Source organism: Suricata suricatta, chromosome 5, assembly GCF_006229205.1.
Source record: "Suricata suricatta isolate VVHF042 chromosome 5, meerkat_22Aug2017_6uvM2_HiC, whole genome shotgun sequence".
Lineage (NCBI taxonomy): Eukaryota > Metazoa > Chordata > Mammalia > Carnivora > Herpestidae > Suricata > Suricata suricatta.
Genome location: NC_043704.1, coordinates 18,472,383 through 18,485,328, shown reverse-complemented (window position 1 = coordinate 18,485,328; position 12,946 = coordinate 18,472,383). Strand labels below are relative to the sequence as shown.

At 37.1% G+C, this 12,946-nt stretch overlaps 1 protein-coding gene across 1 annotated transcript; it reads right to left on the bottom strand.

The window, feature by feature from the left end:
- Window positions 1–745: 745 nt before the first annotated feature.
- LOC115292594 (cell division control protein 42 homolog) lies at window positions 746–2,578 on the bottom strand. The gene is made up of 2 exons (XM_029940651.1): window positions 1,935–2,578; window positions 746–1,050 (listed from the first exon to the last, which is right to left on the bottom strand). The coding sequence occupies exons 1-2, from the start codon at window positions 2,489–2,491 to the stop codon at window positions 1,026–1,028; spliced, it is 582 nt and encodes a 193-aa protein (XP_029796511.1). The 5' UTR covers window positions 2,492–2,578; the 3' UTR covers window positions 746–1,025.
- Between the last annotated feature and the right edge of the window lie 10,368 nt (window positions 2,579–12,946).

The following is a 12,946-nucleotide window of genomic DNA, read 5'->3' as shown; positions in this document are numbered from 1 at the left end:
ACTTATATGTAGGAAGGGGGTCAATCACTATATTATAAAATTAAATTAGAAATTTTAGTCAATTTCTATTAATACTTTGTGCAAGTCCTTGTCAGTGGTACCTGTTTATCCAGGACCATTATCTGTGCTTATAGTCTTTACATTGTTCAGCCAGGGAATCTCAACTATTATGATTCAGAATTCTGTGGGGCTTGCAAAATGCATTATTTCCACCACCTTCTCATAAATTCGAAGTCAGTAGCTCCAGGGAAAGGTTTGGAAATGCATCATTTTAATGAATATTGTGGATGACTTTAACATAAGTTGTCTGCAGATTACACATGAAGATACACTAATAAAGGACCGTATGTTTTAGAGCATCTCTTAGGTAAAACTATACCTAAATGTATTTTCTATCTATCACCTCACTCAAATGTAAGCTCCATGGGTGTGTGGTAAAGGAGACTTTATTGTGTTCACTGCTCTATCCTCAAAACCTAAGACCTGATCTATTTTATTTTACTATTTTATTTTTTGAAGGGTTTTTTGTTTGTTTAATACATCTGAAAAGAACGAATATACAAAGAATTGAGACATGTGAAAGCATTGGTTCAACATTAATGAATCTACAAGAATTAGGATTTAGGGAAGGTGGAGAATATTACCTAAACATTTTTAAAAACTGGGAACTGCAACCAAAATAAGCGGATAAAATCTCTATTAACACTTATGAAGAGTCTTCATAAGACTCCATGATTTTTTTTTAAATTAAACTAGAGAGCCTTAACTAGCTACTCTAGGGTTCCTCATATGCAAAACAGAAATATGGGGATTCCCTTGACTGGTCCCCACGTTGTTAAATGTTCTCCCCACCCCCACCCCCACCCCAGCTTCTTCATGAAGCAGGTCTCCATCCTCCCAACTTCCAGGAGGACGCGCAGCGTTCCACAACACCTGTCTTCCAGCACCTCCCTCACATCTCCTCGGTTCACCGGGTCTCCGGCTGTGTTCCAGAACACCGTATCACAAGCTATTAGGCTGGACATCTATGCTAAGCATATAAGACAATGACTGACAGGGAAAAAATGTTTTTTAATTACGTACTCAATCCATTTGGTGTATTTCATAAGGTGCAATACTTTTCTTCATTTATCAGTGAAAGAAGTTAGAAATTAACTTCAAAAAAAAATCAGCAAATGGCAAACAGATTTCCTTGAAAGTCACAGTCACATCTAGAGTGCGTCCCAGAAAAGAGGAGGGGCGAGACAGGTCCCACCCGCTGTCATGAGTTTCAGCAAGTACTAGACCTACTCAAGGGTGGAGAGAAAAGGCAACTTTCAAAAAGGAGTATGTTATTCAGTGAGGCACTTACTATACTCCTTCCTAAGAGCACCAGGTGGGGGACAAGGGTTCTAAACTAGATCTAGGAAGTGGAATGTGGAATCAATCCGTCCTCCTCCCCTTAAGGGCTGTCCAATGGTTACTGAATTTAAAAAACATGACTAAATAAAAACAACTCCCCCACACCCCCCAAAAAAAAACAAAACCAAAAAAAACCCCTAAAACAAAAACAAAACCCTAAATATCCCAGATTATTCTCCAGAGCGGATGGAGCCCCGGGAGCAGCTTCAACAACCCACATTAGTCTGTTACAGAGTCATCACAAGCATGCCTTGCTTTTAAACAAAAACAAAACAAAGGAAAAAAAAATTTTTTGAAATGACAAAACAAAAACTAGTACTAACCACCTTTCTGACAATTCACGATTACTCAAGTTAACGAGTACTGAGAGGGAGAAGGGGCTGTCTCACATGAGTGCATGTGGCTAGGTGCAGCGCATTTGTCATTATTGCAAAAATGAATTTTAATTTTTAATCTTTAATTTGATTTAACATTGCTTTTAGTGCTTTCAGCTGTGCGGAATGGGCTCTGGCGACGTTCATAGCAGCACACACCTGCGGGTCTTCTTCGGTTCTGGAGGCTCCAGGGCAGCCAATATTGCTTCGTCAAATACATTCTTCAGGCCTTTCTGTGTGAGTGCAGAGCACTCCACGTTCTTGACCGCCAGAGGGTCACGGGCCAGCTTCTCGGCCGTCTCTGGAGTGATGGGCTTCTGTGTGTTCTTGGCAAGTTTCTCAATTGTAGAGGGGTCATCTCGGAGATCAATTTGGGTCCCAACAAGCAAGAAAGGAGTCCTTGGACAGTGGTGAGTTATCTCAGGCACCCACTTCTTCACATTTTCAAATGAGGATGGAGAGACCACTGAAAAACAGACTAGAAATACATCTGTTTGTGGATAACTCAGTGGTCGTAATCTGTCATAATCCTCTTGCCCTGCAGTATCAAAAAGTCCAAGAGTATATGGCTCTCCACCAATCATAACTGTGACTGCATAGTTGTCAAAAACAGTCAGTACATACTCCGATGGAAATTTGTTTGTTGTGTAGGATATCAGGAGACATGTTTTACCAACTGCACTGTCGCCCACAACAACACACTTAATTGTCTGCATTGCTGAAACAGTTTTGTATCCACTTTAAATATTTCAAGTTCAATGATGACCTCAGCTTCTCCGCAGGGGCGTTGGCAGCACTGCCCCTGATCTATTTTAGGTGCTTAATAAATTATTGCTCCAAACAAAACAAAATAAAACAAATAAACAAAAAACCCCCCACAATGTGAATGATAAAAAAAAAGTTACTGTTTCTATTTCTCTGTTATTGACTACTGTTAGTGGTATGAATTCTATGGACCACAGAAACTTATTTGGAAAAAATTTCTCAAAATAGTTGCTTGATTTGTTAATGTGCTTTAAACCATTGGATCACCATCTAAACAGTTATTACCATTAGTGTCCTGAGACCACTGTGATAGACTTACAAATATTCTCTGTAGTTCAAGGGATCATGGATGGTGTTCCATGGGGAACAGAATCCCAGATGTGATTTTCTCCAGCGTGTACTTCATTCACAGAATCTGTGGAGGAGGTAGAACACATAAGGAGAGAAAGTAAAAGACTGCATTGAGAAAGCCTTGTCGATAAATAGCCTTTTTAGGAGATTACAAGCTCTTCCTCTTGTTTGTGTGCAAAAAACCCACCCAGAGAGACAGAAAGAAACAGTAAAGGTAAAGTGTGTGGGTTGGGGCTCTAAGCCCTCAAGTGCAAGCTTCATTGTCAGTTAGACTTATTTACAAATCACAGGTTCAAAAATAAAATTATTGGGGCGCCTGGGTGGTTCAGTTGGTTAAGCATCCAACTTTGGTCATGATCTCACTGCTGAATTCGAGCCCCACACAGGGCTCTGTGCTGACAGCTCTGAGCCTGGAGCCTGCTTCGGATTCTGTCTCCCTCTCCCTCTGCCCGTCCCCTGCCCTCCCCCCCTCACAAATAAGTAAACATTAAAACATTTTTCAAAGATAAAATCATTAAGAATTTATCTGATATATGCAACTACAGGGCAATAAACCCCAAGAACACAGATCTTGTTAGCACACGGATCTCTGTGCCAGCCATGCTCACACACCCCTGAGGGTTAACGTTTCCTACATCCGATTGTGTGTGCCTACGGGTGTCTTTTAAACTTTCAAAAAATATTTCTACGCGAGCTTGTGTACAGCAGCGACATGCACCACTCTATGGGCAACCTACAGACGATAAACAGACGGCTGTTAATGTGAGGTCCATACTCCACATACTCCACAGGGAACAGCTAATAGGGCTCATCTAGGTTTCCTCGAAAGGAGGTGAAAGATCTGTAGATACTGTTGGATTACCCCGGATGCTGACCAAGCTGTCACAGAGCTGCTTGCCCCTGGGCAAGAGACTAGCCAACATTTTCTGCAGACTGACCTTCCTCTGTTCGTGAACCCCACCTCCTGTAAGATCCCGTCAGCCCCGCTTGCAGGGACACGCAGCATGGGATTGTCACATTCTTCTTCTCTTCTGTTTCCAGCTCCTTGTTACAGCATAGATTTTCTATTTTGCCCTTTCTTCTCATATGCTTGTTTCACAAGTAATATGAAAAAAAATTGAACAGTGTTTGTTCTCTTGTTATTCCTGTTGTAACAAGCCTAGATTTCCTTGAGGTAGTGTTGTTTCTTCTGAAGGAGAGGGGAAAAGACATCTAAAAGGAGGTTGGAAGAATAGGCAAAAATCAATATATTGAGAGGTAATCATATTAAAGATATATGGCACATGAGGTATATTCTCTAAATAAGATTTTGTTATATGAAACAAAAAGAAGCGTTTTGGACCAAAGTATATTTCCTTTGTTGGGACGCAGTTAGATAAATTTTCAGGATAACGAACAACACGGGAATCATAATATTTGGGGCCTTTACTTAGAAAAAGCAATTAAAAAGGACTCAAATGTATGAGGAGATATTAAAGCAAATTCATAATGTGATAAACTCAAATTACACTTTACGTTTAAATTCAAAAATTTGAAACCATACATTGATGGGAAATTGTTTTTATTATTTTATTTCTTTTATTTTTTAAATTATGTTTATTTTCAGAGAGAGAGACAGGCAGAGTGTGAGTGAGGAAGGGAAGAGAGTGAGAGGGAGACACAGACTCCAAAGCAGGCTCCAGGCTCTGAGCTGTCAGCACAGAGCTCAATGGGAGGCTCAAACTCATGAGTGTGAGATCATAACCTGAGCTGAAGCCAGACGCTCAACTGACTGAGACACCCAGGCACCCCTATAATTTTATATGATATATATTTAATTTATGTATGTATAAATTTAATTTATATATTTAAAATAAATCTAAACCACATTTAATTTAATCAATTATTAATTTAACACTTAATTAAATTAATTAATATTATATTTAATTAATATTTGATTATCTTACCATAAATATATATTTAATTTATATATTTATAAAATTATATGCATTATAATTATATACACATATATATTATATATATGTAATGGTTGTTATGTATAAATTGTATTTGCATCTTGGTCCACATAAACTATCTTTAAAAAGAATATACAGGTTCTCCCTTAACAATTATTTTATATTCTTTGCTCCAAATGCTGTTGTAACTCACACTCATTGTCACTGGATCCTCTGGGTCATCTGTGACTGAGCCTGAAAATCCATCAGCTCCTTCCAAATCTCTGACTTGTGGGCCTGAACTAGCACATGACATAGAAACAATGGTTACACATATGTTGTGTAAGCAGCTCCCACAATTACATAAAGGCAAATTATTATTTTTAAAAAATCTCATAAGCTGTATCATTCTTAGAAGTTCTATTTTCCAATACAATCCTGATTGATGCAAGCCTAGATGAATCTATAAAATTCACCTAATTCAGTATCCAATTCAAGTCACATCCTACCCAAACAATCTCGAGGAAATGAACTATAAAACAGAGTTTTAAAGACCTTGCAAAAGATGTATGTATGTATGCATGCGTGTTTTGGTGTTAACGTGTTTTTTGATGGAAATTATTGCATGTTAATGATAATATAGATTTCCACCAGCTGTTATGACATTTTCCCCATGATTTTGTGACTTTGAATTTGACCACCTTTCACCTATTTAAAAAATTTCCCCAACATGTGTTTAAACTCTTTCAATATTATCAAATTCATTTTATGAAGCTAGACTTATTCTGAAACTGAAGCCAGATGAAGACAGAAAACCAAAACAATCTTTATAGGTTGTAACTTACACAAAGAAACATGAAAAAGTCCTTTCTAAGATATTGGAAAATTGATTTTAGCAATATATAAAAATAATTATATAGCATGGCCAAGTGGGATTTACTGAAGGGATGAAAGTCAGGTTCACTATTCAAAAATCAATCAACAGAATAGAATAAGGAACCCAGAACCAGACCTATTCAAATATGCACAACTGATTTTTCATAAATGTGCAAAAGCAGTTCAATGAAGAAGAAATGGTTCTTGGAGCAATTGGATACCAGCAGCTCTGGGAACATGTTGGAAGCTTCTTTATAAAACAAAACATGAAACTACCATTCAACCTCGCATTTGGGCTCCTGGATATGTCTTTGAGGGAAGTTAAAGCTCATGTACTCACACAAACCTAAACACGGATGTTTATCGCAGTTTTAGGTATGACAAACAGAAACTGGAAAGGCCAACTGAGATGCATCCATCCTATGGGACACAACTCAGGAAAATAATGCGAATGGATTAGTGATACACACAGCAACCTGCATGTATCTCCAGAGATTTACGCTGTGTGGAAAAGAAATCACAAAGAGTTACATGTTTTATAATTCCATTTACATAATATCCTTGAAGTGACAAAATTCTAGAAGTGGAGATCTGATTCATGATTGCCAGAGGGAAGAAAGGCGGGTGTGATGGAAGTGAGTGTGAATATAAAAAGGCAAGAAAAACATCTTCTAAACATGAAAACGATCTGTATATTGACTACACCTATATCAGTATCAATATTCTAGTAGTAATATTGTATTACAGTTTTGCAAAATGTTATCCTTGGGGAAAAGGGTATATATAGTAGCTAATAATGACTCTTTGTATGATTTCTTACAACTGAATATGAATCTACAATTATCTCGAATGTTTGATAAAAAATCATGCTGTCTTACATGGAAAAAAATAACATGATGGTAGATAATACACTGTAGCTTATATTTTAAAAAAACATGATGAAATGGAACTTACAGAGATTTGACAATTACCGTTAGTGTACCACATGTCTAGAGGAGCCTGCTACACTGTGCAGGTATTTTCCATTTTAAGGAAGAAGAATGTGTTTCTTTCATCATTTTTCTTACAGTCAGACCATTTTTATTTTAAACCTCTATTAAGCTGTATTTCTTTGGATAGTATTTGGATTTAACATGAGAGCTATTTTAGGATTACTTATATACAGCCAAACAACAACTGATTTTGAGAGAAAGTTTTGTAATCCTTCAACTCTAAAATGGTACTTGTCTGTTTCAAAACTGACTGCACATCAGAAAGAAAAGTTTAAAACACTTCAGCCAAGTTGAGGATGAAGACTGATTTTCTTGTAATTATTCAGTGTATTTTTTTTTTTAATTTTTGAGGGGAGAGTGTTGGGAGGAAGCAGGGGGAAAGAAAGAGGAGGGAGAGGGGGAGAGAGAGAGAGAGAGAGAGAGACAGAGAGAGAGAGAAAGAGAGAGAGTATCTCAAGCAGGCTCCATGGTCAGGATGGAGCCAGATGCTGGACATGGAGCATAATCTTGGGATCATGACCCAAGCCAAAATCAAGAGCTGGACACTCAACCAAATGAACCACACAAGCACCCCTGCAGTGTCGTTTTTAACTGCGCTTAGCTTTCTGCTTCCTCATCACCATTGCAGTGTGATGAAGACATCTTCCAAAGCAAGTGGGTTTGGAATCCCTAGCTTTAACAGACTTTTTTTTCTTTGAAAGAGAGCAAGAGCATGAGTAAGTGAAGGGGGAGGGACAGAGAGAGAAAGAGAGAGAGAGTCTTAAGCAGACAGCAGACTCCACCCTGGGCATTGAGACCGACATGGGGGCTCGATCCCACAACCCTGGGATCAGGACCTGAGACAAAATCAAGAGTAGGTCCCTCAACCCAGAGTAGCAGCCCAACAAACTTATTACTAAGAGTAACTGGCTGGTTCCTGTTTTGTATACTCAGGACCATTTTGCACATCTTATTGTCACTCCTCCATCAGGCTTTACCTAATAAAATTCATTATAACAAAAAGAGTAAAAAACCCAAAGAAACAGGGGAAATATTTCACAGTAAGAGCATGCATAAAATGACAAAGCTCACTTAATTTCTCATTGATGTAATGGAAGCCCAATGCATTACATAGATTAATGGTCATTTTTACAGGATTTGAATTAGGACCAGGAATATCCTAGGACTATGTGTGCTACTTTTGTACATGAAAAACTGCAATCAACGAATATTATGAAATGCTAGATTTTTTTAGCACAGTTTTTGTTGATTGAAAAATTTTGAAGAGTGCAAATGAATTTTCCAAACAATGTGTGTGCCTCCAAACTAGTATCTTAGGGCACATCAATGTATCTAAATGAAGACATGACATTAGATTTTTTTTTTATTTAATGAAATTAGAGTTTCTGAAATAGCTATGCTTTCTATTAACATATCTTCCACGTGGTTCCTTTGTTTCAAGATGTGTCAGTAATTTCTGTAAGTGTGTGTTAACTGACTTTAAATAATAAAAGTATATGTTTCCTTACTCCAAAAAATTGACCCTATTATTGTACCCTTGAGGGGCTGAAATGTGTAATTAAATTTTCAAAATTAATTTTTAAATATATTAGTGTTTTAATGCAGAGATATTTATGAATGCAGAAATAAGTACTGAGGCCTCAAATCAGAGCTCTCTAGAAATATCTTGAATAACTTGAATATCTTGAGCTACATGTTCTATTAAATACAGAGCTGATGGTCAAAATAGAGAATATTGGCATCATCTCATTAAGTGAAAAGAGTTTTAAGACCTTAAAAGAAGTCAATATATTCTGTAGCATAAATTACAGGTTTTAGTGTCAGAATCCCACTCCTAAACATATCACCACTGTAACTTGGGAGAGATTACTTAACATCTCTAAGCCCTGAGTTCTTCAGTTATAAATTTATAGTAGTGACCTCACTGAGTTACTAGAAGATAAAATAAGTGAGTTTACTTAAAACACTTATGACTGGCTAGCACTGACTAGTCTCTCAAAAAGAAATGTGTAAGAATAAGTCTTTCCGCCTGAAAAGTCTGTTTGCCTCTTGACCATTGGTTGGCATAGACATTAGTCATTTCATTTCTGATTCATTATTAGAACCACTTTTTGTTGCTGGTTAAGAAGCAGAATCTCTGTAAGAAATCCCCCTTAAGTTTAGAAGTAGAGAAAGAGGCAAAGAAGAATACGTTAAGGGATAGGTATAAAAATATACACTGAAATTCAACATCAAAATCCTAAGGGCATATTTTCCATTGCTTGCAATGATGCTAACATGGAGTTAATAATAGGGATATAACACATGTGCTAGAGTCAATCTCTTCATTAAACATAATTTTGTCAATTTACCACCACCTGCTAAACCCTTTACTATGGAGTTGGTTCAGGGAGATCACTTGGAAAGTACAGAAAATTGGGTTCTTTTTATAACTGCTCTCCATGAATAAAACACCTTTAAATTCTGGAATCCCTTCCTTCCTGCCAATTAGTGCCAGCTCTAGTTAGAACCGCCTCCACACAGAATCATTAGCTAGCTATGCATAGCACTTTGCCCTTAGCCATCAAAAAGATCAAGCGTCTGAACAAATGAGTAGAGGCCTTACCTTGAGAGCCAGTTATTGAAACTTGGATGTCAACCAAACCCCAAGTATGCCAGCTATGGATTCTGCTTTATTTACCAAGAATGTATCATCTTGATCCAATCATTTTCCAAAGGGATTCTGGGGTGAAACTCAGAGGCAGGAAAATATTTTCCTCATAAAATAAAAAAAATAGATTTGACACTGAGGGAGAGACGCAAGCTGAATCCTTTCCCAAGTAACAAGGCACAGTTCGGAGAAGAGAATTTGCTATCCATTCTGTGCTGTTTAATGCTGGAGGATGACACAGTGACATATTTTAGCTGCCACCTTCCCAAAATAAGTGCAGAGAGTTACTGTAAAAGGAAGACTTGGACCACTGTCATCAGGCCTCCTGTGAAGCCCATCAAACCTCATTCTAACTTACAATTTGTATAAACTCCAATATTTTGAGATGTGGAAATATAAATAAGCTATAAACATAAGTAACATGCCTGATAGCCATTACTAAGAGAAAAAGGAGTAGACATACTTCTGAAGCATTTTTTAACTAATTAATTAATTTTTAGAGAGAGAAACAGAGAGAGAGAGAGATCAGGGAGGGGCAGAGGAAGAAGGAGGGAGAATTTTAAGCAGGCTCCATGCTCAGCACAGAGTCCCATGTGGGGCCCACTCCCACAACCAACCTTGGGATCATGACCTGAGCTGAAATCAAGAATCAGGCACTCATCCAAATAAGCCAACCAGGTGCCACCCCTTTTTATTTTTATTTTTTTTTTTGAAAGAGAAAGCAGAAGCACATTTATTCATGTATTTATTTTTATTAATGTTTATTATTTATTTTTGAGAGAGAGAGAGACAGCATGAAGGGAGGGACTAAGAGAGAGAGAGACACATAGAATCTGAAGCAGGTTCCAGGCTCTGAGCTGTCAGCACAGAGCCTGACATAGGGCTTGAACTCACGGTGCTAACCGACTGAGCCATTCAGGTGCCCCGGAAGCATTTTTAGCTTCTTTCCATTTGATAGAGTGTATCCAATCTTGAAAAATCTGTGAGCAGGTCAATTCTATGCATTAATGGGAAGTAAGAAGACCAAAGTTGGAGATAGGCTAGAAACAAAAATAGTTGTGAGGATTAAAAAGTCTTTTGTCAGGAGAGAAAGTGGGAAGGAAAAAGATGAGCCTGAAAGTAGAAAAGTTGAACCAGTCAATAAATAAAGGACTACTCGAAAGTTACTTTTGAGTTTTAGAATTTTCCAAGAAATTTAATGGTAGCTGCATTGGGAGCACAACAAAAACACTTAAGCTAACGTGGTTCAAGAACATGAATGCCAAGATAGTTCATTCAATGCTTACAAAGACACAAATTAGGGATCAAGTATATTTTGGTAAAACTGCCTAGGGTTATATGTTTAACATTTTAATATTGATGTTATCAGTCAACAAAATCAATAAATGAAAATAGATCTTGGGGGCACCTGGGTGGCTCAGTTGGTTAAGCCTCTGACTTCAGCTCAGGTCAGATCTCACGTTCATGGGTTCGAGCCAACTCTCAGGCTCTGTGCTGACAGCTAGCTCAGAGCCTGGAGCCTGCTTCCGGTTCTGTGTCTCCTTCTCTCTCTGCCCCTCCCCCTCATATGCTCTGTCTCCCTCTGTATCAAAAATAAATAAAACATTAAAAAAATTAAAAAAAAGAAAATAGATCTTGGAAATAATTCAATAATTCTCTTCACATAAAATTATTTATGATGAAGTTTATTTATGTGATATTTTATCATATAAACAGGTTGATATGAAAACCCAATACTACAAATACATTTAAAAATGCTTTATCATGGTATTGCTATTGAATAGGTCAATGAACAAATGATCTTCCAAAGCCTATGGAAAGGAAATTCCTGATTTCCAGCTTGCAAGGTATTTTTCACTGACAAATAGATGTTTTTCACCACCATTATCTCACTAAGGTTGATAATATGGTCTGATACGTTCTTCTGTCTGTTCAAGGACCATTTTAGAAACTTCTCCACTGGTGTCTGAAAATCTATCTGCTCAAAATAAAATAGACACAGATTTAAGTAGGCTGCCATGTTATTTTGGTTCTTATTTATTTTCTTAGATAATTTTTTACTCTCTCCTCAATACCATTTGTTTCCCAAAAGGCTTTTACAACTTCATGACAGCCTTCATTCTGTCCTGTCTTCCCCATGGGACACCAAGTGTCCTCAGCTGTATGTTAGATCCCGATTGAATAGACAGAAAACAAGACTTGCTTCAGACACCAAGATTAACAAGATGCTGCAGACCTTGAGGTGAAGCCTAATCAAACGCCTCTCAGGCAATCTAAATGTACATTAACTATTACTATCTGTTGTTAGTTACTAATCTTGGAAAATTGTTGGAGGATTTAAAACATAAAGTCTTGACCTGTTCAAATTAGAACTGCATGATGAACTCTAATTGGCAATCTCTTTCAATAAACACTTTTTTCTTTTTTTAATTTGAAAGAGGGAGTGTCATGAACTACTAAATATAAATTAAAGTGTCTTAAGGATCCTATTATTAAATGGTTTGTTACAAGGATTATTTTAGGAATTTGTTCCCTGAAAAATACTAGATAAATAACAGTGACATGAAACAAAGAAAAATTAGATCTAATAGTTCTGTTGTTAAGAATTTATGAAAGATCTTTGTACATCTTCTTTCAAAGACTTTCAACCAATCTTGGTATTGACAAGTGTTTGGCATATTCATTTTTCTGATCTTTATTCTTGGTTGTTTATGGAGGTGGTGCTGTTTTTATCAGCCTTCACCTGGAGTCTGAAATAAACATAAACTGTTCTAATTGATAATGAATGAAATAGGTGATTGGTGGAAAAAGTGTTGATCATATCTAAAGCACTTTTCCCTGGCCCAGCTTGCAGAGTTGGGTGTCAATTAATAATATGGTAAAATCTATTTTAATTTAAAATAGAAAAATTAAAGGAGACATGGTTTGGTGTTGGGACTGTCATATCTGAGACAGGTAAGGGGACACTGATGTGTTGAGGGTTTCCTGATGGAAGTTTCCTGAAACCAGTGGAGGAGTGGCAAACATAAGGTACTTCCAGGATGCCCGACTTCACTCTAAGCATTTCGACAGGACTTCATTCTTCTGCCTAACCGCCACCAAGCCGCCATCTCAAAATGCCTTAAATTTACAGTGTGGTTTATTGGATTCTTTTGAAAAGAACCATAGCTTCTGAATCTTTCAGAAAAAGATTCCTGATGAAGTGATAATATAATTGCAAAACCAGTTTTACCAATTCACTGCTTTCATACATAAATTTAATTTTTCCAAGGTTCAAATGAACTAAGAAAATTGCTTTGCTTGTGTAACTACTGAATAAATATAAAATCTTTATCTTCTTTTGCAAGACAGATGTTAACTATAGAAGATATTAAACCCTATTATATTTAAGTGGTGATCATTTCTGATCTCATGCACTTTTTTCTCATGGAAACAGGGCACAAAAGCCTAGAAAGAAGGATTTCATTATATTACAATGTAAGAAAGCAGTAGTACATACGTCCACACTCTTCCCGATTTGCTATTCTGGCATCCAAGAGACAAAATGAAGTAGAAAAAAGCAAAGGAAAAGGCATGAGAGAAATTCCACAGAGAGCTACTTGT